We start from the raw sequence: 25437 nt of genomic DNA, 5'->3' as shown, positions 1-25437 counted from the left end.
TTGCCATCACCTTTGGGAATCCATCCACAGGCTCCCAGCACAGACCCTTCAATTTCCTATGTGGACTCACACAGGGCTCTTCAATGATCTTTAGGCTTTTGACTGAATTCTCCAGATCTCCAGCAAGCACATGGCTCTTTTATCCTCGACTCTGCAGGCGACCATGCTAAGCCTACCTTGATAAGGTTTCTGTGGTGAACCCTAATGTGTACACTGGCAGAAGACACAAAGCTCAATTTTATTATCCACAGCACAACACGCAATGTGTTTCATACATACCTTGTTTTAGGGGTAATTAGGGGATGCAAAGTTAATGTTGTGTATATAGCAAGTTTGTGTCAGAATTGAGGAACTCCAAGCTTAAGGAACATAGGTGTGTGTGTGCAATACTGAAGACTGGCCCTGACCTTAGCCCTTTTACTGGAGCTTTCAATCTTGCCTGTCTCCAGAGTACTTAATATGCCATTAAGCCCGGCACATTGTCTGTTGTAAAAGGCAGTAAATCTGTGTGCCCTTTGCCCTGGAAGGAGAAATTATCTTTATTATACTAAACAGTAAATCTACTTTTTTTGCTTTAGAGTGAGACAGTCTTTCTAGACTGTGCACTATTAAACATCTTTGAAGAGATCTATGAAATAGTCTCCAACAGTCAATTATATGAATTATGCATTTGTCAAAGTTTCTGAATTATACTGGGCACTGTAGTATATGCCTGTAGTCCCAGCTACTTGGGAGCATGAGCAGGAGATTTGCAAGTTTGTGTCCAGCCTGGGCAAGTCAGCCTGTCTCAAAATAAAATTTAAAAGGGGCTAACACAGTTTGGTGGTATGGTGTTTTCTTTAATAACATTCATGAAGTGTTGAGGTTAATCTCTAGTATTGAAAATACAACTTTTTTCCAAATTCATTTTATGTCAAGGAGAAAAAGAAAGAAAAAAACAAAAATTTTAAAACATGCCAATCAAGGGCAACAATGTTACATACATTCCACATTGTCATCCCAAATCATTCACCCAGAGCAGAAGACATCCTATTGTCTGAACAATACCAGCACAAATCTCTCTTCAGTGAACTCAGAGACATCAGTAGTATAACCATCTAAACTATTTTATATACATCTACATATACATGTTGCTTCAAACTGAGACAATATGATGTTTACATGTATGTCTTATTTTGAAAATACAATTACTGAATCTCACATAAAAAGAACTAGGTGTGGGCAGATTAAGGATTATGGTAAAAGTGGTTTCTTTCATTTTGATGTCCTTTAAAGTGGCCAAGTATGGGAGAGGCCAGCCTGCCTTACTCAAGTGGAAGCTGACCCACTCTCCCCAACACTGTTTCTTTAGAGTACGCTATATCAGGCTGCATAAAGATTAGGAAGCTATTTAACTTCTCATTAGTGTATACTTGGCACACTGTATGTAGTTGCTCAATATTCTGCTGAGTAAACTTGTAAAAACAAGGTTAAATATAGAACACAATGCTCTGACCCCAAAGGCACTGAGTCATCCTCATCCTGCCACAGTCTCTTTCACTTCTGCTCAGTTCTCCTTTTCTCTCCTTTCCTTGCTACTTCACTCTCATGAGGTCACAAAATAGAATAAAATCACTCTCCAGCAATTGCTTTTAAAGGATAAAACTTTTAACACTTTGTTCTTAAACACAACAAAAGGTCAGTAAGTCATGCTTCCCGAATATAAATCCCAGCTATGATTTACACATATGTCCTGGCTTTTCTCTGTGCCTCTTGGTATAACTGCACAGACCTACTTAGATGGTTAAATCAGAAAATAATTTCTAGTGCTTAGACCAGCCGTGGCACAGTAACATATGTTGCCTATCATTTAAAAATCACTGATTTGTATATGGATTATGAATCAGGCAGTAACAGGACTGCACAAAACAACAATAAAATATAAAGATCAGAATTTTAAAGACCAGCTAAGGGAAAGTGGTAATCATTGTTAATTTCCTATTATCTTGTTTTGAATTCCTGTATTGTTCTCAGTTTTGTTAGGTATGGTTTTATTCTGTCTTATTCTGTTTGATTTTACTGTTTGATGGTATGGGCAGCTATTTTGAATAACGGAATGTATTATGGTAGCCATTGTTGAGTTCCTATTATATTATTTTGAAGTCCTGTAACACTTTATTTTGAATCATTTTGTTCTGTTTTGTTTTGATTTTATTATGTCTGATGGTATAGACAGCTATTTTGAAGGGAAAAAACAGATATTATGGCACCCACTGTTGATTTTCTATTTTGTTTTGAAGTCCCATATCATTTTCATTGTTGTTATGATTAGCTTTATTCTGATTTGTTTTCTCTTTAAAATAAATAAATAAATACATAAATAAAAATCAGCCTAGCAAGCAACACTTGAGTTAGAAAAACACACATATGGCCTTTTTCAAACTCAGGCTTAAACAAATTTTAAACCACTATATTTGATTTCATATCCTGCTTGCTTTTACCAAGCAGTAACCATTATTCCCATGCTACCCAAGTTTTGGAAGGTTTTGTTGCTGCACAAGATTCAGTGTGGTTGTATGTGTGGTGGTTTTATTTTTTTTCACCAGTGAATGTAAAACATAATTTAAAAATGTTGACACAATATACAAAAGTTATTATAAATGTCTATAGTATATTCTATAGCTGCTGGGTTACTTTTTTCTTAGGAAAGTTACATTGCAGTTAAGACTTGTATGTTCACTCTTCAAACAGTCCATATTCCATCACAGTGATGTATGGTGAGACTTAATCCCAATTGTTAAACACAACTACTAAACAGAATCAGATCGAATCATAATCAGTTTTATTGCAAAAGGACCCTGCACACATTTATCAATTCTAACCACTCCCCAGTCAGTCACTAACATACAGAAACAGGCATCAAGCAAAGCAAGACCTCTCAGCCGTCCTTCTGCATGTTAACACCATGTCACTCCTGAGCCAGTGCTCACATCACTGAGGTCTGTGAGCAGTCACTTTTCCCACTCATCCCGAGCAAAAGACGGAATGACTTATGCACAAATGCAACATATTAGAAACAATTTCTTACAAAAAGTCACCAAAATTCAACCAAAGTATTTTACAGAATTTATTATATTCAAAATGCCATAAAAATTGCCTTCGGTTGTTCTTTCTGCCTGTATCCACTGAGCCAGCTAGATGTCTCTGTATATGAAGGTGACTCTCTTGGTGTAGATGGCATGCAGATTACTATCTTCAGGTGAGCCACAGGGCTTCCCTTGCCTCCTGAAGGCCCAATGGCTGCACCATGAAAACTCAAGTCAGTTTTGAAATTCTGGCCAGTCTCTCTTGGTAACCTCTGGAAAGGCAGTTTCCAGATGAGAAGCTCGGATGAATCTCTGGAAGGCTCAGACTACCTACCAGGCCTGAAGTAATGTTTCTCCACTATGCAGGTTGAGAGTACACTCTTCAGGGACACGTTAGTGATCAGCTGGTTGCCGAAAGGGGTTGATGGGGAGTTCCACCAGTGCACTTACTGCTGTGAATTTTCTTTTACCCAGCACTGAAATGTTAGGTCACCTCTGTGCTGTGCTGGCTCTCTGTCAAGTGTCCTAGTTGCCAAGAACAAAAATAATACCTTCCCCCAAGAACTACTGAACCACCCTGCTGTGTGTGGTGTTTCTTCTTCATAGCCATTAATGCTTAGTACTTTCCCACATTCGGTGACTGTGACCCTGGGGAAAATGTTTCTTCATTTCTACTGTATCTGCTTATTTATAAACATTACTTCTAGGCTAGGTGTAGCCCAGATTTATAGCACTTGCCTAGAATATGCGAGATCCTGGGTTTGATTCCTAGCATCACTAAAATAAAAAAAGTGGTACTTACCTCAGAGGGTTTTGAGAGGTATGCAAAGTAACTAGCCGGTGCCTGATAAAGAAACGACAGGGGCTCAATACATTTAGCTACTAGGAAGCAGATATAAACATTGTGGTTGCCTCACCAATGTCCCTTCTTGTCTTCTCCATTACAAAGCAGCTGAATAGATGGGGGTGAGGGTTACAGCCTGCATCCAACCCAGGGTGTTTCGTTAGCTGATTATTTGGTCTGGAGCCTTTTGTTTATTGTCAAGCTACAGAATCTCTTTAAAGAAAGAGATGAAGGAGAATTCCTTTGTGGGTTCGCGAGAACCCATTGGATTCCCCAACAGTCTTTCTCTATGCATCGTAGATTATTTCAGTGCCATGACTGTGTGTTCCTTCTGACACAAACTGTAACTTAGTATCTTTCTTTCCTGCCTTGTCATGGCAATGCCTGTTGCACCCCAGTGGGGAGCACAGTAGGTGTCTGCCCACATTCTCGCCATCTCTGCCAGGGGAGAATTAAGAAAGGCCCTTTCTCCTAAAAGCTTCAGGACAGGAACCACCTGTTCCACCAGCATTGCTCTGGGTTAGTTCATTAAGAAACAAGAACTTTAACTGTGGTGTCAGATAAATATTTGAAATGCATGAGCCAGAATGCAGCTCAAAAATTATTACAAGCTCATCATCACTCAGGTCAAGAAAGAAAGTATTTCTAGCACATCCTAACCTCCCCTCCTTGTGAATATACTTCTCTGTTTCACTCTTCCCAAAGGTGTTTCTGAATTCTTACTTAAGAGGAAGTCAGGCAGCATATTTCCTTTTCTTTGCCTGCTTTCTTTTGCTCAGGATGTTTTTCAGATTCCTTCAAACCAAAAGAAAACTTTGCTTACCTTCTTGCTACAGAGAACAACATGGTCCAAATACCCATTCTGTTCATAGAGAGTGGAGCTACTACTCTCAATATGAAAATATCATGAATAATGCTAAGAATACTTTGTATGTCTTTTGGTAAATATGCATACACATCTCTGTTGGATACATGCTTAGAAATGGAACTGCTGAGTTGAGAGTTATATGTATGTTCCACTTTAAGACACTGCCAAACATTTTCCAAAGTGACTGAGTCCGTTTACCCTCCCAACAGCAGTTCCTATTGCTCCACACCCTCACACCTAGTAGTTATTTTGATTTTTTTTGCTTTACTACAAAAAAGATCTTACTGTAGTTTTAAAAAATTTAGTTTATTATTTATTTTATTTATTTATTACTGGGGATTAAACTCACAACCTTGAGCTTGCCAAGCAGGTCTTATGCCACTAAGCTAAACCCCCAGACCCTTTACTGCAGTTTTAATTTGCATTTCCTTAACTAATATGGCTTGATAGTTTTAAAGATTTTTAAACTAGTACTGTCAAAGTAAAATAATGCTTTTCTGGTTTTTTCCAAAAAGAGAAACCACTCTCTCTTGTTGGCCTCCTTAAGTGACACACTGCTTCAAACATCTATTTATCCACTTCTCAATGAGTTCAAATTTCAGGGGAATGGGCAGACTTCAGGGACTGCTTTTAGTTCTTTTACTGTCCACTCGAGGGTTGATGTAAAATAAGATCTTCAAAGTGGTCAGACAATTTCCCTGAAGAAATTCCAGGAGGTCCATTAGCTGTAGAGGAGAGTGCAGGGACTTCCTTACACTAAGTTCAAAGTTCTCAAAGAAGCTGGAAAGACCGGTTTTACTCTTATGGACCTGGGTGCTCATGTTCTGGCTTCAATTCACATATGATAGTAATAGAACTTTTTTTGTTGTTAGTGGGAACTGAACTCAAGACCTTGCACTTGCCAGGAAGGCACTTGTGCCGGCTTAGCTATATTCCTAGCTCTCCTTTTTTGTTGTGTGATAATTATTCAAATGGTTTTTAACAGAATCTGGTACACTGCTCAGTGTAGAGTAAGACCTGCCCTCAGAAAATGTAGTGCAATGTATCATGATCAAAGTGTGATGCTGTAATACATGAACTGCAATTTCATGTTTTAACTATTTCATGTGACTTTCTAGTAATACCATACCTTCTGCTCGCAGGATCCATGACCTCTTGAGTTACTGTTTCTAGAAAAGGAAATAATGCAATCCATTTATTAGAATTCATATATTAAAATGGAACTTCATATGTAATATGGACGACCTTTATGTTTTCCCTCTTTACTTGAATCAAACAGAAAGATAAATGCTAAGCCTTTAACCCTTAAATGTCTAGTGCTCCAATTTTGGAACACCTAAAGCTATGGAACAAAATAACTTTTCTCTTCAAATTCTTGTTCCTTGGTAACATATATGAATTTCATGCAAAAATTTAAAAATTACAATCTTTGCAGGGTTAAGAGACCTTAACCCCTATGAATGTAGAAGAAAAATTATACCTGTATGTATCTATATCAAGGAGAAAAATCTATTTAAGTATCTCATTTGCTGTCTTCATTTTTAGTTTTATGTATTTATTAATTTATTGGAAATAAAATATACCTCTAAATTAACAATTTTGGGGGTATACAAAAAAGCATTTTATAAATTCATTTATGACTATAGAACAATCACATACACTTAGATACACTTCTCTACCCTTCTGATTATTTAGGTTTTTGTGCTATTGGTAACTATACCTTTCTCATATTCCTTTGTCATTTAGAAAGAGTACCTATATTCTTTAGAGCTCCAAGTTTGAAAATAATTTATTTACACAATTCATTCAAAAATAATGGTAAAAAATTACAATAAGGTAGGAGCTTAAATGACATAAAGCAAATAATTATCATTCTTTAAAAATATCAAAATATATTAACATCACCAAGATAGCCCACTATTTTGAAGTGGCTTGTGTTTTTCAATTTCTTAATGCAATTCATATTTACAGGTATTAAATGGAAGACAAAGAAGTTAATTCTAAAACACATTCAATGTGAAAATACTTGGAAACATTTCTCTAAATGTCTTACTTTTTTATAACAGTCCAACCTCAAGTCCAACATCGGGAATCTTTGTAGGTCAATATATTGCAATCTAATATACTGAATGCTAATCACCATTCGATCAGAATCACTTAAGGAGCTTGTTGAAAACTCCACCCTAACCTGCAGAATCATTATACCTGTATTTCAAACACTCAAGCTGCTTCTAAGGACACCAAAGGTTAAAAATTACTGCTTAAGGTATAAAAGCAATTTTTCAGGTTCATTGCCTTAAATAATCATGGAATTCACTGTTTTTGAATGCCAACACTTATCACTGTCCCATGATAAAAACTGCTCATTTCTTTTTTATAGATTCATTAATATTGAGTAGGATCCAATTAACATACTGCATAAAGCAAAATTTAAGGAAATTCAAAATTCAAAATTTTACTATAGTAATTTCCTTGGCATTTTTAACTTTTTTTTTTATCTAGGGTAAGATGAACATATAATACCATTTTGTAACTAATTATGGAATTTTCTTTTTGGCTTTTTATATAACACAGTTCTGCAAGATTTATTAGGCTTTGTGTCACATGTTATTTTACCAAAGTGAAAAACGCTTACTGAGCCATATTGTTTACCTTTTAAATTATTTTTTGTAGCACTGTGGTTGAACCTAGGGCATTCATATTGAGCTTCATCCCCAGTCTTTTGATCTAAGTTGTGCTTGAACTCGTGACCTTGCTCCTTCTGCTTCCCAGAGTGCTATTATAGGCATGCGCTGCCATGCCTGGCTCATTCTTAAGTTTTAAAAAGAAATATACGATAAAATTCTACTATGTTTGAAGTTTTAACACTGGAAATTTGCTGAACATCTAAATCATATATTTTTCATATCCAAGTACATCTGAGAGGTAAACATGACTTTACTGAAAAGTAAAGGCACTAATTCACAAAACATTGTTCTTTGGGTTCTAGTTTCCTCATTTTAAGAAAAATATATTCTACTTTTAAAAATAAGCTTTTAGAGATCAACTGTAAGAGAGAATAAAGTGGGACTAAGGGTAAATGAGAAGTTTAGAAAGAAGCACACACACACAAGCTGAAATAAGCAATGTTCATTTACATGCCACTGGGAAAGAAAACAAAACAGAAGGTTGCTTCCACTGAAACAGTAAATAAGTGTTTCATAATCAAGAGGTATTACATAGGTCTCTTTCAAATTTGCATGAAGAACTCAAAGAAGGAAACTTAGGCATCCTGCTGACACATGTCTCTGCTGGAGTGACAGCCTAACCTCGGCAGCCACTGGGATCAACAGAAAACTTAGGAGAGCAAGAACATTCACAGTAGCTACCATGTGACCGAGTGAGATTCAACTCCAGTACGGTCCACGACAAAGGTGAAGACTAGCAGGTGAAAACTGTAGGGAATCAGGCTTTAGACCAATTATGTGGATTGACCAAAGTCATGATTTATTTAAGCAAAGAAAATTTTATTTCTGCTATACATAACAACATAGTTTTTTTTTTTTCTTCAAAATACTTCATGTTTCCCACACTTAACAACATATTATTCTAAGAAACAACTATGATATTAGTTTCAGCATTAAGGTATGGATTTTATAATACATGTCAGCCACCCCTGATTTCCCGATAAAACAATGGTATCAGGTATATGAAAAAAAAGCTGTCAGCTGTCCACAGGGAGTGCGTCCAGTCACATTTTCAGTCAGTCAGCTGAGGATTATGTCATTATTTAGTCTTTCTTCTGTAGAAAGAACACAACACAAGTATGAAAATCATCACCTAAAACAGCTGTTGTATATGGTATTCCTAAAATGTTAGGAATTCTTTTATTTCAGTAAAACTAACATGGTGTGTCTAATCATAGCTGCTTCCAAAATAGCAAAGCCAAATTTAGAAAAATGGTGTCAGCAGGTACTGTGCTGAACTTCTAGAGGAAAATGCTGTGAATTAATAAAAAATCAGATGCTCTGAAACAATTCTTGTCTATCTTCTTTGGCTAGTAAGGGAAATATATTATGCACGTAGGACCCATCACAAAATGAAACTTCACTTCCTTCTGCATTATATTCTTCAATCACTTTCTTTTCCTATTTCCTGTATGTGGCTCTCTAGACCTTAGGTTTATTCCTTAGAAACAAAAAAAAGCAAGCTGTTTGGGTCCTCTTCAAATTAAAGGAACAAGTACATCTCCTCCACAGCAAAAATCTTCAATTATCAAAATCATGTCAAATGTGGCAAAGTCTGTAATACTCTTTTGGCAAACCTTCAATAAGTTTGCTTATGATTTAAAGACAGGGTTCTCACTACATCACCCAGGCTGGCCTGACTCTCAGGCTCAAGCCTCCTGCTTCAGCCCCGAGGGGCTGAAAGTATTGGTATGTCGTATGTTTATTTAACACACTGAAAAAAGAACACACTCTCATTATGGAGAGAGCCCTTGGTAAATAAAAGATGCACAGCAAAAATAAACAAGCCATGATACAATTAGAAGCCATTAAAATCAGAACTAATTACATTCTGTCCAAATAAGCATTTCAACTAATCTGATCCTACTTTACCTTTGCCCTGAATAAGAATAAAGGAAAAAATAGTAATTTATAGCTACATGATCAGTCATTCTGGTGACTATGTGATTCCATTAATGTAGGGAATTGTACGAATGTACATCACTTTCAAGGGGGAAAGAGACAGTATTTAAAAGTTAATTTTCATAATATCACATGCCTGTAGTCTCATGCCATTAAACTTAATGTTTTCAGATCATCTGAATGTCATTATTTTGGATGAGGTATCATCTCAAAGGTTTCACTGAAGTTATAAATGCAAGGGTTTTAGCTCATATTTGCAAAGCATTTAAAAAAATTTTATTTTTAAAAATTTACATGAAATTTTGCTGTCTTACTGTCTCTCAATAATTCTGTAAAGCACCTCAGCTTGGAAAGGTAAAGACAGCTGCCCAATCAAAAGAGCTACTGGAGCTGTAATTTCATCCCAAATTTGGTTTTAAGTCCAATATTCCCATTAAAATGTAAATAATTATTAGGAAAAGCTCAAACATGAAAGTAATTTACACACATTTTTACAGTAGGAAGTCGATGTTGACATTCTTTTTCAAGACAAAGATTCTTTTGAACAAAAGAAAGAATGTTTAAACTTTAAAATATTCACAGACAGGAATAAACATAACTTTTGCAAGGGAGTTTAGGGGATAGTATGTCTAAACAGAATTCAGTTTTAAATAGAAAAATGCTAATTCATTTTCACTGGAAATTTAATATTTCTGGGATTAAACTGGTAACATTGTAGGGTGCAACAAGAACAGATTTTGCGATGAATTACTTAAAAAAGATTACTCATAATGGGTACCAAGTGGTCATTTTATATTCCCAAATGCCTTCTTTGAAAGAGGAACTAATCAGCTTGTTTGCTTTGTGAGAGGAGGGTCCACATGATTATGGCCTGAGATGATTCATTCTGATACCTGCTAGGCTCACATAATCAGAAAGACCCCTTAATTGAAAAAAGAAATGGTTTTAAACTAGGGACTTCAAACTGGATTCATTAGAATTGAAGTAGACATAAGAAGCTAAGGTGTCAGCAAATTAGGAAATCCAGCTTTCCCTGAAATGCAGGATTAAAAAAAAAAAAAAAAACTAACTTTAAAGAGTGTTATCCTAAGTCACAGAAATATAATGTGCCATAGAAAAGAAACTAAGTTGACTCTGGAAAACAACTAGGAAAAGGTAATAATATGGCTGTAAATGTCAGTATCAATAATAAACAAGAATCTTTGGTAAATGGTTAGTACTTTTAAAAAAATACATATATACACACAAGAATATTTTCTGAATGTGTACTTTTAATGCACAAATTTATAAACATAAATCCAGAAAAACATCAATATTTAGGCTAAAAAGACTAAAGAAAACACACTATTTGATACTGCTTTTGGTCATTTTATTAGAAGTAAAAAGTCTCCATAAAAGTTTTAAAAATTATTTTAATTCATTACTGAAGACATCAGTTCATCACATTAAAAATCTTTACAAATATTTCAATTTTAAAGTTTACTTGTATAAACACAGTAGAATGTTCAATTGTTTCTATCTAAAATATTCATAATAAGAGCAATTAATTTCCTAAATTGAATCTGATTTTATTTATAGGAGAGCACATTCTTCCACTAAATGTCAAAAACTATTTTTAAGTTTCAATGCTTTACATTTTAAACATACGCTTTAAAAGTTTTACCAGCAGTGCTTTAAGTTAAAGTGTTTTTAACTAGTGCTTTCTGAAAAGCTCACAACTAAAATACTTATTAAATATAGGCATATATTTCTCTTCCTACACTATTTCACCAGCATGTTTAAAATTCAGATTAAGAAGTGCTTACCTGAGAATCAGTAAGTTCTTTGCCTTTTGTTAGACTCCTCTCTTGGGGAATCTGCCAGCATAACTTTAAGTCTGACCCCATTCAGAATCTTCCCATGCAAAGTTGAAATGGCATCGTTGGCGCTCATTCTGTCTGCAAACTTGGCGTACCCCACATTTTTTCCTGACACAAGGTAAACTTCGATCAGGTTACCAAAACGACTGCAACAAAGCAAAAAGAAAAAACTCAATCGAAACACACAAATACAGCTGCCTTAGTTCTCAAATGTGGGGTTCATTCTCCACTCCTTTTCCATCCTCCTTATACCCAGCAGCCATTTCAGGCCAGTCTTACTCCTGCAGCATCTCACAGCTCATTTCCTTCATCCTCACTCAGGTCTCTTTCCTTGCTCGGATCAGGATCACCTGTGCCCGAGGTCCCTTCATGCTCTTCACTAGGCTTCTGGACACCAGGCTTGTCCCTTCCCACCGTGCTCTACTCTGTCTCCTGCAGGGTCTTTCTGAAGCAAAACATGATCATTTCCTCCCTAAACATGCCCTTAGCAGCTGCCCACACTGCCTTCTAGGTAAGGGCAAACTCCTAACATGGCCCTCAGGCATGGCCCTTGGCCTCTCCCCTTCCCATTCTCTCATAATCTCTCAGTCTATGTTCTAATGGCTTCCTTTCATACTCTCTTGGACAGGGAAAACTATTGACACCCGCAGCTTGCTCCTGTGCCCAAACAGTTTATAGCCTGCATGTCTCCTTGTACCCCTTCCTTCTTTCAAGAAGCCTGCTCAGAGTTCCTACAAGTAGGAGCCCCTCTTGTGTCCTTCATTCGTTCCTATCACAGTGCCAATCTCATCACGAGGCTGTACTCACCTATTTAAGAACAGGTCTAAGAGGCAAGGATCATGCTATCTTATTAACAGAGCATCATGTTTTGTTTACATAACACCTCAAGAACTTAGAGTGCCTGCTTGGCATAGAGAAGCAATTCAGGAAACACAACAAATGAATCAGTTATATAAAAGTCAAAATATCTGGGCCACATGCTCGATGTTTTGTGCAGAAGCTTCCTATCTATCTTCTTAATTCACTAAAAGTCTTGAAATGGAAATAGTAAAATGACCAAAATGGAAAAGGTAAGGTAGGAGGTATGGAAAACACAAACTTGTGCTTGTATTTATTATATAGTCTTCCCTATCATCAAGTAGCTGTTTATTCAATATGGTTTTATACTAATTTCAGATCCAACAGAGTACTGACAAAACAGAAGATACTTAATGAATAACAGCCAACTGAATTACTAATATGAGGACAGGATATATGAAAAAGATTCTAGGGGACAAACAGGTCTATGTTGATGTATCTTTCATGAAGAGACAAAATATCTGCTTATTACATACATCCAGCTTTCCAAAACAATTCTACATTATTTATTTCTTCAAAACAAAGTAACAAGAAATGCTATGTGGACTTGAGTTGGCACAGAAGACTAGGAAATGATCCTAAATTGAAAAACAGGTTTCAAATAGGGAATTTTAAACACCAAAGAACAAATCATCTCTACCTGGTAGGTACTGGATAGAGTAAGTTTCAAGATTGTGAGAAAATTAAAGTTGTTAGTTTAAATAAATAATACTACAAAAATATAATGTTGTAAAATTAAAATCTTACCAGAATATATCCTCTAATATATCTAGTGGTAAAGGATGAGGATTAAACACAATAAAGAGTCTTTCTTTCACAGGAGTTTCTGGATCGGCTTTTTTTTTGCACGATGGAAGTATAATGTCCGTCTGGATTTGAGGCAGCTGCGATCCAGAACTTCCTCCAAATTGCTGCTGAAGAGTTAGGTACAAAGTAAGACACAGAGGCACTATATTTCAGGAATTTTGAGCCGTAGCTACAGACATGTATATTGTGGCACCTATGTGGTCCTCTAATACAACTCGGAACATTTTCTTACTTAGTAGGTAATAAACAAAGGTCACATTTATCTTTGATCCTCTTGACTGCATTATAAAGTTAAACTGTTACACACTTACCAGAAATTGCTGCTGGCTTGGGTTATTCCACACCATTGAGGCAAGTTGTGCAGCTACCATCTGTGTGGCCATTTTTCTAAGGAGACTGGAGACAAGAACTGATAATTTACAGAGAGCTGGAAATGCTCAGTTGTAATAGTAACTTGTATTGTGTGACTTGCAAGTCACACTGTGGGTCAGCTGTTTTCAAATCACAATCGTGTCCTTAGACACTCAGGAGTGCTACTTACTCTGCTGCATTACTCCCGTCATCAATGAAGGAAACACCTATTCGATTTCCAGGAGGGTACTGAAATCCATGTAACTTGTATTTTGCATAAATAGCTGATGCTACATTAAAATACTGAACCACTCCATGACCTAAAATAGATAATATACAGATGTGAAAAAGATAGCAGATTAAAGCAGGCTATAACATATTTAAAAGGTGAAAGAATCTGATACACAAACTAGTAATAAAGAATCAATGGTTTCAGAAAATAAAGTTTTGTCATATCTGTGTGGTTCAGTAGCATCTCTAGAAAGTCAAACGTAAGTCACATTTAGGAAAAAATGTGAATAAGCTATCTATAAGAAAATGGAGTTTCTTTTTTGGGGGAGAGGGGAGTGGAGTTTTAACATGTGTTCTGTATAATGATTTTAACTTTTATATATTGGCATATCTATAAACAACATTTTTATTTTTTGAAGCTTACTTTGAAATTTTAAATTTTTAAAATTTTTATTTTATTTATTTTGGTACTGGAGATTGAACTCATGACTTCATGCTTGCCAAGCAGGTGCTATGCCCCTTAACACTGAAATTTTAAAATTTTCCCTACCATACTGGGTAGGAAATGAAAAGAGAAGTATTATAGGAAAAAAAAAAAAAAACATGCTCAGCTAGGTACAGCAGCGGAGAAAGAAAAAGTGTATGAATAAGAAATAAAAGGTAAGTAACAGAAGGTCTCGGAACAAAAGTCACCTAGTTCACATTCCTTGGGGGAGATTTCAACTAAGGGGACAGATTTCAATTCAAAAAGTTGACACTGAAGGGCGAAACTATTTCATACTGGAGAGCCCAGGAGCCTGTGACACAAGAAAAGAGTTTTTAGATATATTTGAAATATAACCTATCTTGGAGAAAACACCTAAAATTTTATGTTACTGTCTAAATCAAGCATCTAATATTTTAATCAAATTAATTAAAACACAGAAATCAAATGGCCATTCAAATGAACTGAAATAGAACATCTCTGTTCTAATAACATGCTCATCAGATGTATCTAACCAAATAAAAGGTACAGTATAAATACATTTCTACTGCTAGATAATGGCAGTAAAATGGCATGGGGGACAAAGCAGTATGATAAATATATGTAATCCCAAATGAGCCAGGGAACACCGCCTGTGTGCCTAGGAGCTCTGAACAGAGAATGACTGCGTAAGGTTTGTCTAAGGTCAGAGACAGCGCAAAGGAGGCTCAGATGGAGAACTGTGCGAAAGATGAGGTGGGCAGGGCAACAGTGGGCATGTCGGGGTGTCCGCGGGAAGGGACTGAGCTGCCCCAGGGTTGCCAGCCCCAACCCAGATGCGTTTCCCTCCTTCCTCCACACGCACGCCACTCTAACAGGACTAAATCAGGTACGCCCACAGAACGGGAAGAAATGCCAAGTGTGGGGTCTTCATGCCACTCTTCATCTGTAATTCTTCCACAACAAGCAAAACTGTCTGGCATTAATCAAAAGATTACAAACAGAAATCCGGTCTTGAGGTATTTCCTTGTGCTACTTGAACCAAAGGATGTTTTATTTTGTGAGAGTTAAAATATTTTTTTAAATGAATTACTTTGTACCTTTAAAGGAGATAGGAGTTCCTAGGAGTTTGTTCATTAAGATACCAATAGATTTTGAAAATAGAAAATAGAAATGAAACATAATTCCTATCTCACAAACAGTATCTGATATAAAACGAGACATTAGAGAAAAGACATCTTAACAAAATGTAATATATAAAAAATGTATATATTTAAAAACATCACAGACAATATTTTACCGTAATTTGAATAAGGATCTCGTTGAACTTCACAATACTCCAATCCTGGTACTATGTCAAAAATGCTGAAAAGCTGCTCTTCAGTGAAAGGAACTCTTGATACAACTGACAGGCGTTTGGAGATAGCTTCCTGGCCTCTGCTGTCATTCTTGTCAAAATTTGGGAATTCAGGCTGTTGATCTCCAACAATATTAAAAAAAAAACAGAAAATCTTAAGTTTTGATATTCATAAAGTCTCATAACACTTTACGCGCTAGAAAATAAAAGCCCACGGCAGTGAGCAAAGAAGCTGCATTTTGTATTACGCTTTTGGTCACCAGCACCAGAAGGGAACAGGGAGAAGAAAGCACACAACTCTCCCTGTCACCCAACTTCATCAGAGAAACACCAAGTCTGACCAATAGGGGGAAGCTCAGTATGTAAAACTGAAAAATGTGTCAAGAGTTTTATGACAAAGAACTTCTAGAGACTTTGCTTTCATCACTCACTTTTCCCTTCCTCTGGCTTCAACTTTTGTCATTCTTTTCTGGAGCCTTAATTTTAAAGAAGTCACAGTTTTGAGACAAAATATTAAGCCTCACACTGAAGAGATATCTGCATATATTTTCTATATTTTTTGCTTAGCTGCGTAAGGAAAAGTTCATTCAAAGAGTGGTGCTGACACAGTTTAATATATAGATGATGCTCAAATAATCAAAGAAAACTAATGGGAAATAAGTTAAAAATAAATGTTAAAGAAGAAGGAACTGAAAGTCTTGAGCTAATTTTTAGGAAAAAAACTACCTTTAAGATTTTAATTCACTAGATGAGATTTATAGACTAAAGATAATAAAATAGTTAAAAAACACTCAACTTAGAATGCAGATAGTGGATCTACTATTGAAGTAAAAGCAGGCTACTTACCAAATGGAAACATATTTACTCTAGGTTCATGTCCCAAAGCCTCCTGCCTCATGTTACTATAATAATCTTGCTCCGAAGATTCGGCTGGTTTATTTTTTGGTTCAGCTAAAATTGCTCTAAAACCTGAAAAAGATAATCCAGGAATTTCAAGTTTCATTGAAAATTTAACATACCTGTAAATATGCAAGGTTGCTAGTGCCTGACTTAGCTTCATCATTTAATTGTACAAAGCAAAATATATACAATGGCCATTTCCACCAGACCTACTTCTTTGCTTTCTGAAAAATGACAAACAATAAATCTAACAGGATCTCATGGGTCAATGTAGATGTGGAAGAAGCAGTTCAACTGCATATGATATAATTCATGTACCCACGCTCCTCAACATCAAAGTCCTGTCCGGCTTCTTCACATTTAACCTGCCACCAAGATTCTCCCTTTGAAATACATTTAAAATATGCTATCTTTTACTCTACCTTCTCTGCCTGTTTTCAATTTAGAATCTCTTCAACTAATAACAACAGTCCTGTAAGCAGTCTCATTGTTGCTGGATGAAGAGTTCTTAGCTGTGAGTCTAAACATGAGATACAAATGATGGGGTGGACTCTCTGTAACTTTAAACAAAATGCTTATACATGGATGGTACGTAGGGTTTCACAGCTTTCATAACACACTATGGATTCAAACAAAATAAAACTGGCTGGTTTAATCGCTTCCATGAAAACCTATGCTCAATACTATGATTATGTCAACTGTCTTGTGAGCTTTGTTGTTGTTGCTATTATTATTACTATTATTGTTTGCAATGTTGAGGACTGAACCCAGGCCCTTGGTACTGAGCTACAGCTCCAGCCCTTTTTTATTTGCAGACAAGGTCTTGGCAAGTTGCTAAATTAGTTAAGTACCTAAATCAGGCCGGGCTCAAACTTGTGATCTTCCTGCCCCAGCTTCCCAGAGTGCAGGGATTACAGGACTGTGCCACCACATCCAGCTAAGCTTTGTTATTTTAAACAAACTACATGAGGATCCTAATGTGGACTAGGCTGGAACTCTGCGTAAACTCCCAGATGTGGCTCCAAGGTACTCAGTTGACTCTGTCTCATCATTTCTCAGCAGGGATACCACACTTTATGTGACTGTCTCCCTGACAGGTAGGATAAGACACGGTCATTCCTGGCTCTGTGCCTTGGCTGACACTGCTCTCACGGTTCCCCTCCTCTGAACTTGTTTCCCTGCTCACTTGGGGCACTTGCTGCTCAGCACTGACAGTGTCCCACACGCTCCTGAATACTTCTTTCACTTAGCAAACTCTTACTGAGTCTCCTATAAACACTAGAACTTACTATGGAAGAGATCTCAAGAAGTCTTTACTGAGCCTATCACCATACTAGGTATTTGGGTGATGGCAAGACAAATAAGACAGATTTCTTATTTTTGAAGAACATTTGAAAATTATTCTATTATTCAGTATTTTTTACCTATTGTGTCTTGCTGCCCAAAGTAGATACATAATCCTTAAATGCCAAGGTTGCCACATATTTTATTTGTATGCCTCTATTTGGTATATTGAGTATAGCAAGGGTACTCAATGAAAGGTGGCTAAATGGTAAATTCAGAAGGCCCTAAAATGAAATTTTGGGGGCTGGGAAAATGGCTCAGTTGCACAGTGCCTGGCTGGCAAGCGCAAGGTCCTGAGTTCAATTCCTAGTATCAAAAAAGAAAAAAAAAAAAAGAAATTTTGATGTGAACCTTCAGGGTATTTACAAATTCTATTAACAATTCTTTATTGTAAGTATAAATTTTCGTAATATTGAAAAATAGTAATTTGTTTCTAAAAATGTAGTTAGTAGTACCATGACAAAGAATATTTTTCATATTTTTAAAATGCTTAGTCTTTTATTATTTATACTAGTAACAGCAGAAGATTCAATTACCATGATCCTTAGCTTGAAATCAATTCTATAATTAAATATCTAGGTTAGGAAACCTTAGAAATCCTATGCTTACCCTACATATTTATTAGTATATTTAATTCCATTAAGAGTTTAGGTAAAAAAAATGAATAAATATGGCATAAGTATTAAAAAACTAAGAGTAAGTCAAATTTTAATACCTTAGATTCTGAAATACACATTTCAAAAGCCTACTGAAATAACTAAAGTATGCACTGAATTTGCTGTCTTAAAGCAGGCATGCTGATTTCTCTTTACAACAATGCTTCTGTGAATGCTTAATCATTACCCAGAAATATTTTTCATCTTTGAATTATGTATATTTAAACACCCAATGTTAAGATTAAATTACTAGGTAGGTTAGCAAAAACCCGTATTAGATTCAGTTATTTAGAATGATTGGAATTTTAAAGAAAGTCTTTAATATTCTTACTTCGATCACAGTTTTCTATTGCTTGGGCAGCTTGTGATGGTTTTAAATATCGTACGTAGCCCAAACCTTTACTTTCTCCAGTGACTTTATTCTTAATAATGCTGCAATACTCGATATCTCCATACACCTATAAGAGTTAAAAAACATGATCTTAGGGGACTCGAAATTAGTAACTGAAGAGATTATTTAAGAACTTTAAATGTGTAATTACTCATGCCTTGTAGACATCAGGGTGGAATGTCAACTAGAGTGGCTTTGGCATCTACCTGGGGGATTGGGAGCTCACTTCTGGGTATATCTCAGTAAGTCAAGGAGGTGTGGCCTCTTGCCTCTTCTGCCTTGTCATTGTTCCCTGCTCTAGTTGACAGCTGTCATGAACTAAAAATTATTGTTCTACCATGCCTTCCAGCCAATATGCTTCTGCATCACAATTACCCAAAATCATGGCCTGAGTCCCCATAAAATAAAGTTGCTAATGTTTTTATTTGGAGATTAAGTATAGTTTTAAAATGTGTTTGTTGCCAAAGGGTGTGATCTGGTGGTTAGGATCAACTGGATTTGCTTCGGGATACATCTGGGGCACTCACTAATGGAGCACACTTCTGGGTGGTTTAGTTTGGGGGGCTATCTCTAATAAGGTCCTTTCTTGTTCTGGTTCTTGGCCTCCATGTCCTAAGTAGCTTTACTTTACCATGTCCTCCAACCATGATGTTTCTGTCTTAGAGCTGATTGACAATAGACTAAATCCTCTTAAAACACAAGCCAAATTAAAGCTCTCCTCCTTTAAGATGTGGGTGTCACGTATTTTGTCTAGTGATGGCAAAGCTGACTAATACAAACAAGCTTCTTCCTTGCAATTGAAGAAACCCTTTGAGGATACAAAAATAGTGTTATTGCTTATTTCACAGTGTAGAAAGCTGAGCTTTACAGAAATCAAAATAATTTGCGTAGGTTACAGAGGAGATAATTCACAGAGAGAAAAGACTTCTATATGGTCTAGGTAGCTTCAAATTCTTAGTTACAGTCAGGGGCAAGGCTCTGGAATTGGACTTCTAGATTGCAATCTGGGACACACTAAGCACTCAAAACACATTAGCTATAATTGTTTTCCTTTTTTTTTTTTTTTATCGGTACCAGGGATCGAATTCATGACTGCCTGCTTGCAAGGCAGGAGCTTATGCCACTGAGCTAAATCCCCAGCCCCCAGCTATAATTGTTTAACTGTCTTCTAACAGGAGCATAAATGATTGTGCATTCTTTTGGAGGAGAAAAAGTGAAAGTATATCTCTAAATCACTCAAAATATTAATAATCTATTTGAGAAGCATGCACTAATATTTATTTTTAATGTTAGAAAAAATTAGATAGAAATTCTTGGTATTGTTTAATAAATTTTTGTGTACCCAATATGTAACTTAATTACTGTATATAAATAATCTTATTTGTAATGATCTTATTTGTAATCACTGCACATAAATAAACAGTCTTAAGTACTGTACATAAACAGTCTTAAACATTTTTACTTCCTATAAGAAGTCTAGAGCATACAGTTTTGACATGTTATTTTTCAGGTATTTCATTTAACTCTCACTTAGGGTATGATAGTGAAGTTTGAAAATTACTTTTTTCTTCTAGTTTCTTATCTTTCTTGCTTCTTGCTCACTTGATCCACAGTAGCATAAGTAGAAAAAAAATTTTTAAAGTATTTTAAACACTATTTTTAACTAATTTTTGTGGAAGTTTATTACTGCATATAAAACTGAATGGCTATAAACATTTAAAATTATCTTCAAGTTTCATTTACTGTTATCTATATTTTGAGGTACAGTTGTTTCCTTCAATGTAACTCCTGTGGAGGCCCTATTTTAGGACAAAAACATCAACTGATAAACCTTTCTGAAAGAGAATTAAAGAAAGCTTTTCTGTGTGTAAAATGTCAACATACCATAGGCTCATTATTAGTGTTAGATAATAACAGCACGCATGATCAGGCCTGGCTGACTCACCTCCTGTAACAGGTAACAGATAGTAGATGGAAGTGATAAGAAAGTGCTTTAAAGTTTTAAAGATCAAAAGCAGAATTCAGACTCAGTGTGTGTAAGTCTTAACTCTACCAGCTACTCACTGTGTGATCTTACTTAAAATTCACTGAGTCTTGTGCTTCATTTTTCTGAATCTGTCTTTTCATAACAAAGTTTGGCATGAGGCCACCCCATTACTATTTTCCAATTTCTAGTAACTATACAACCTTTAAAGATTGAGTCATCATAAATGCTAGGTAATTAGAAAACATAAATACCTTAAATTTTTCTCGTAGATCTTCTTCTGTGTAGGACTTTGGTATCATAACAAAGATTCTTGTAAGTTCTTCATCTTCAACATCTCGGTGACTTCCAGATGATCTTGACTGAGCAATAAATACCTAAGAAACATACAAAACCCCAAAGTGATGTCAATTGTTCTTCCATTCCTTAAACATTCTTAATAATTATATGTACCGAATTTGTTAGGTTGAAACACAAAGTGACAGGATCTTATAAAAAACTTTTTTTTTTGAAAGCAACCTCTACTATAATGACTTTGTTATATATCAATCTCTGCTTTTTTCTGAATACTTGTTTTTCCATTTTTGATTAGCAAGAGCAAGTTAGTATACTTAAAAAGAATGTGTACCTTGCAGCTTTTGACACAGTTCAATAAAGGTTCATTATATTTCATAGGTATTACAACATTTTATATTTATTTTTACTTATTGTAGAAGAATATAAAAATCATTGTGAATTCAGCTTCTATTTTTTTGTTTGTATCTTTTGAGACAGGGTTTTGTTAAGCTCTCCAGGATGTCTCTGTTCTTGTGATCCTCCTACCTCAGCCTTCTGATTACACCATTGTAGCTGCCCATCTTCGTCTTTTTAGTAATGTCAATATTGGAAGTTCTTATTGGGTGCATACACATGACATTATTAGATACTTTTTAACAAATGCTTTCATTCTTATGAAATCACTCTATTCATTAAAATCCCTTATGTTGAACTGAATTTTTTTGATGGCATGTTAGCTTTTGTAGTTTTCTTTTTTTTTTTTTTTTTTTTGTACCAGGGATCGAACTCACGACCATGCACTTGCAAGGCAGGTGCTTATTCCCCTGAGCTAACTCCCTAGCCCCTATAGTTTTATTTTCAACCCCTCGGTACCTTTGTACATAAAGCATGTTTCTTGTAGTCATTTCATTGGGTCCTATTTTGGTTTAAGCCTGTCTTTATTTTCTGTTCCTTTAAATGTGTAGTTCATTTATATTTAATGTAATTATGATACAGCTGGGTTTAAGTCTAGATGGTTTGGTACTAATTTTTAGAAAAAGTTATCAAAACCATAATGTAATTCATCTCAGTGACCATCCAAATGATTTTATTCATGAGCAGGAAAAGGCATCGGATGATTTTTCTAATATTGACAATATACTTTTATTGAAACATTATGATATGAGAATACTCAATTTAATTTGCTTAGTAGGAGTACTTTTATGTAATTTCTAAATTTTTCTTGGTTTTCTACTACACCAGAGGAATGTTAAAATTTGTAAGATTATCAACTTGTTTATTCAGCTATAAGGGTAAAGTTTGAAGGCTAGATTTTTTGTTTATGACTTAAATATAACATAATGAACTAAATTACTAAGACCATTGAAGTTTTTTGTGTATATATGCAAAGTTCCTTTAGAGAGTGGCAGTACATGTTAACAACTTGGACTATGGAATTCCAGTGTAGGAGGCAGCAACCCAGAAGGATACTGGATTTAAAACGTCATGTGGGATACCGAGTATAGTGGCACATGCCTGTAATTCCTGCACTTGGGAGGTTAAGACAGGAGGATCACTGTGAGTTCCGGGCTATCTTGGGCTACATACTAAGTTCAAGGCCAGCCTGGACTACATAGTGAAACCCTGTCTCAGAAAAACAAAAATCAATCAAACAAAAAGAGTTATGTGGGATTTTATAAGTGTTGAAAAAACTGAATATGAAAGCCATGAGAAAAGGTCATTATTTTTGCAGGAAAACCACCTATTAGAGTTGGGAGACATGTCTCTAGAGTTTAACTCATTACTCCTTTAATAATCTGCACTGTTTGCCAAGTACTGTGTAGTATACTGAAAACAGAAATGGATCAGTAGAAAATTACGCCACTAGACACAACGGTAAATGAAATGACTGCAATGAACCCAATAAACTGCAACAGATAAATAGGAAAACACAAAAGAAGGAAGCTATAAAAATATGTATGTACTGGAGCAAAAATAGGACTCTCACGTAAAGATATTATCAGGTTACAAATTTCCAAACTCTGGAGGCTTGATGTGTTTAAAATCTCTGATAAAAGACATCTCTGTAGAACACAAGAGTAATTCCTCATGGAAGATTTTTCCTCACATATCTTTATCTTCCTGGACAATAAACTTTCATAGGTGAGCAGGGTTGGGAGTTTAATTTCTCTTGTGGGAATGTATCAAGGGAAGTGAGCTTCAAATTTGGAGCACTTGCTGGTTGCCCATGTGGGCTCTGAAGTCCTGTTACACTCAAAAGTATACAAACTCATTCCATTAAAGTTGTAACTGGAAAGAGATGAAAATTATCAGTGTGGTGCAGGACTCAGCAAACTGCAGCTCTGTTTTTGGTGTAACTATAAACACTGTTTTTACATTTTTAAAGAGCTGTTGGAAGTAATCAAACAAGGATATGATGGAGTCTGTTGCCCCCAAAGTATAAAATACTCACCATATGATCCTTTACTGAAAAACCGTCAACCTCTGATCTAATATATTTAATTTTGTTGATGTCCTGTTCTGAGCCACTTCAGAGAACTGGGGAGTTGATTATAAATTTATCTTTCTTCTTTTAGCTCTATCAGTAATACTTCATGTATTTGGAAGCCCTATGGTTGGCCGCACCCACACATGGGATTGCCCTGTGTTTTGTTACTGTCTACAGGGTTATGGTAAATTCTCAGGCTCCTTTTCTTTTGTCAACAGAAGTACAGGCAAGACCTCTAAAGACTGAAAACCTGAGTCCTTCATTTACAAGTTCCTATTAATACTCTTTCCAATTTTCAGTAAATGAGAGACAGAGACAGAAACACACACACACACACACACACACACAGAGAGAGAGACTATTTAAGGTAAAGAAAACTTTTTACAGAAATTTTCAACAGAATTACATATATAGCAACTACTGTTGCACTGCAAGTGAAGTGTACAATTTAAATCACTTACTAGATTCTCAGGATTGGGTCCTGATTTGAAATAAGAGCAGGTAAAGCTGTTATTTGCAAGTCTTGATTACTACAGAAAAATCTTGGCCGCTATGGACCAGAGAGATAAGCCTAAATTGATGGTTTACCTTGTGTCAAGCATTGTGCTGAAAAGACAAATTCATGAGAAATAAACCCAAAAATGATTCTTCCTGCCATGTGTTATTATCTTAGCATAAAACTAAACATAGAAATTTAATATAAAAATGCCATTAGAACAAACTAAGAGTATGCAAAAAAAAAAACCTCATTTAATAATAATACAAAATTCACATTACTATTATAATGATTTGGTACCTCTTAGGGCAGTTTACTTCGCCCTGCTTCTAAAGAAAAGTGACAGTAACACTGAGGGTCAATGGCCAAATATATGCCATTCATATTTACACGGTTAGAGATTATTTAAAATCACAACAGTGTGCAGAGAGAGAGACATAGCGACAGAGACATACAGACAGAGACAGAGAGACAGACAGAGTCCCTCAATCAAGGTAGGCCAGAGTGAATGCGCTGTGAACACAGGAACTGCTGGGAAAGGCGGGCGTCCCCAAGAGGGGGCTCGCAGCAGCCCCTGCCCGCAGTCTTGCGCGGTCTCAGGGTGCGCGGATCCTCTTCCCACCCCCAAGCCGCCAGGTGCAAGTCAGTTGTCGGCGGCACTCGCCCTCCTTCGCCCCGGCCCAGCATTGGGGGGGCCCGGGAGACCCACACCCGGCCGGCCGCCCCGCCCCGCCCCGCGTGCCCCGCACCTTGATGGGCTTGGTGTTGTTGGGCTCCAGGCACTGGCCATGCATCTCCTCCATGGCCCTGCAAGCCTGCGAACTGCGGGCGAACTTGATGAAGGCGATGCCCTTGGACTCTTTGGTGTGCTTGTCCCGCACCACCCAGATGTCCTGGATCTCTCCGAACGGGGAGAAGCGCTCCCGCAGCACCGCCTCGGGCGTGTACTTGCTGATGACCAGAAAGATGCGGCTGTTGGGAGGCTCGTCCAGGCTGTCCACGCCCGGGCGGAAGCCGCTAACGCTGACGCCTCCGCCTGCAGAGCTGCCGGCCTCGTCCATCGTGCTCCACCTTGGCGCCGCAGCCGGGACCGCTACCCTCCCGGTCCTCTTAGGTTTGGCCTTGGTCTCAAGCTACTCGTCGCAGATCCGCCTCTCCGCTTCCGGAGAACCAAGGAGTCAGGAGTCATGCTGAACCACCCTAGGGGTGCTGGCTTCCGGGAGTGCCCTGCTTCGCCCCCTGCCGTAGCGGAGGACTCGCACTAAGACCAGACCTTCCTGCTAAAGACAGGTTCAAGTTGGCATCAGTTTGTACAATGTTTGTTCCCTGAGGCCAGAGCAGCCTGCCTGATAAAAGGCTTTCCAGCTGTGGCTTTGCCTGGCTATTGTCCCAAGCCCAAGAATTCTTCCCTGAAATTTTACAATGACACTTGTGAAACATAGTATACTTTATTCAAATTGTACAGGAGGAGGAAGGGCTTGGTATTATGTATTGACACCACTACAGTAGGGTCTTGAAATGGAGGCTGGTCTCAATCTGACTTCCAAAAAGCAAGTCGGAATTCAATAAGG

The 25437-nt window shown here is 36.7% G+C and overlaps 1 protein-coding gene across 21 annotated transcripts; it reads right to left on the bottom strand.

Moving 5' to 3' along the window:
* Positions 1–2804: 2804 nt before the first annotated feature.
* On the bottom strand, positions 2805–25042 carry Rbm45 (RNA binding motif protein 45). Of its 21 annotated transcripts, XR_010050894.1 has the most exons (13): positions 24616–25042; positions 20861–20983; positions 18563–18689; positions 16181–16300; positions 15275–15463; positions 13471–13600; positions 13241–13325; positions 12870–13036; positions 11211–11410; positions 5907–8558; positions 4633–4704; positions 3868–3909; positions 2805–3590 (listed from the first exon to the last, which is right to left on the bottom strand). XR_010050894.1 is itself a non-coding variant. In XM_063259359.1 (11 exons), exons 1-9 carry the CDS (start codon positions 24925–24927, stop codon positions 11218–11220), a joined length of 1446 nt encoding a protein of 481 aa, XP_063115429.1. In that variant the 5' UTR covers positions 24928–25042; the 3' UTR covers positions 2805–4704; positions 5907–5946; positions 11211–11217. The 21 variants fall into 21 exon arrangements, 7 of the variants coding, with proteins under 7 accessions (XP_063115429.1, XP_063115430.1, XP_005007710.1 ...); XR_010050893.1 differs by having other exon boundaries at positions 4633–8558; XR_010050897.1 differs by having other exon boundaries at positions 2805–3337; positions 4633–8558.
* Positions 25043–25437: the final 395 nt, after the last annotated feature.

Source organism: Cavia porcellus, unplaced genomic scaffold (assembly GCF_034190915.1).
Source record: "Cavia porcellus strain 051 isolate PalLab524CR breed Dunkin Hartley unplaced genomic scaffold, mCavPor4.1 scaffold_12, whole genome shotgun sequence".
Classification (NCBI taxonomy): domain Eukaryota; kingdom Metazoa; phylum Chordata; class Mammalia; order Rodentia; family Caviidae; genus Cavia; species Cavia porcellus.
Note: the sequence above shows the minus strand (reverse complement) of the source record. Positions and strands in the feature narration are given on the sequence as shown.

Bases quoted from the DNA above. Each gene is read 5' to 3' on its own strand.
- Rbm45 (XM_063259357.1), bottom strand. From the start codon at position 24,927: ATGGACGAGGCCGGCAGCTCTGCAGGCGGAGGCGTCAGCGTTAGCGGC. The intron at 15,464-16,180 runs TTGGTAAGTAGC...TTTTTTTTAATA, and splicing joins TAGAGTAAATATGTTTCCAT to TTGTTGGAGATCAACAGCCT. The intron at 13,326-13,470 runs GTAAGTAGCACT...TCTTGTCTCCAG, and splicing joins GACGGGAGTAATGCAGCAGA to TCTCCTTAGAAAAATGGCCA.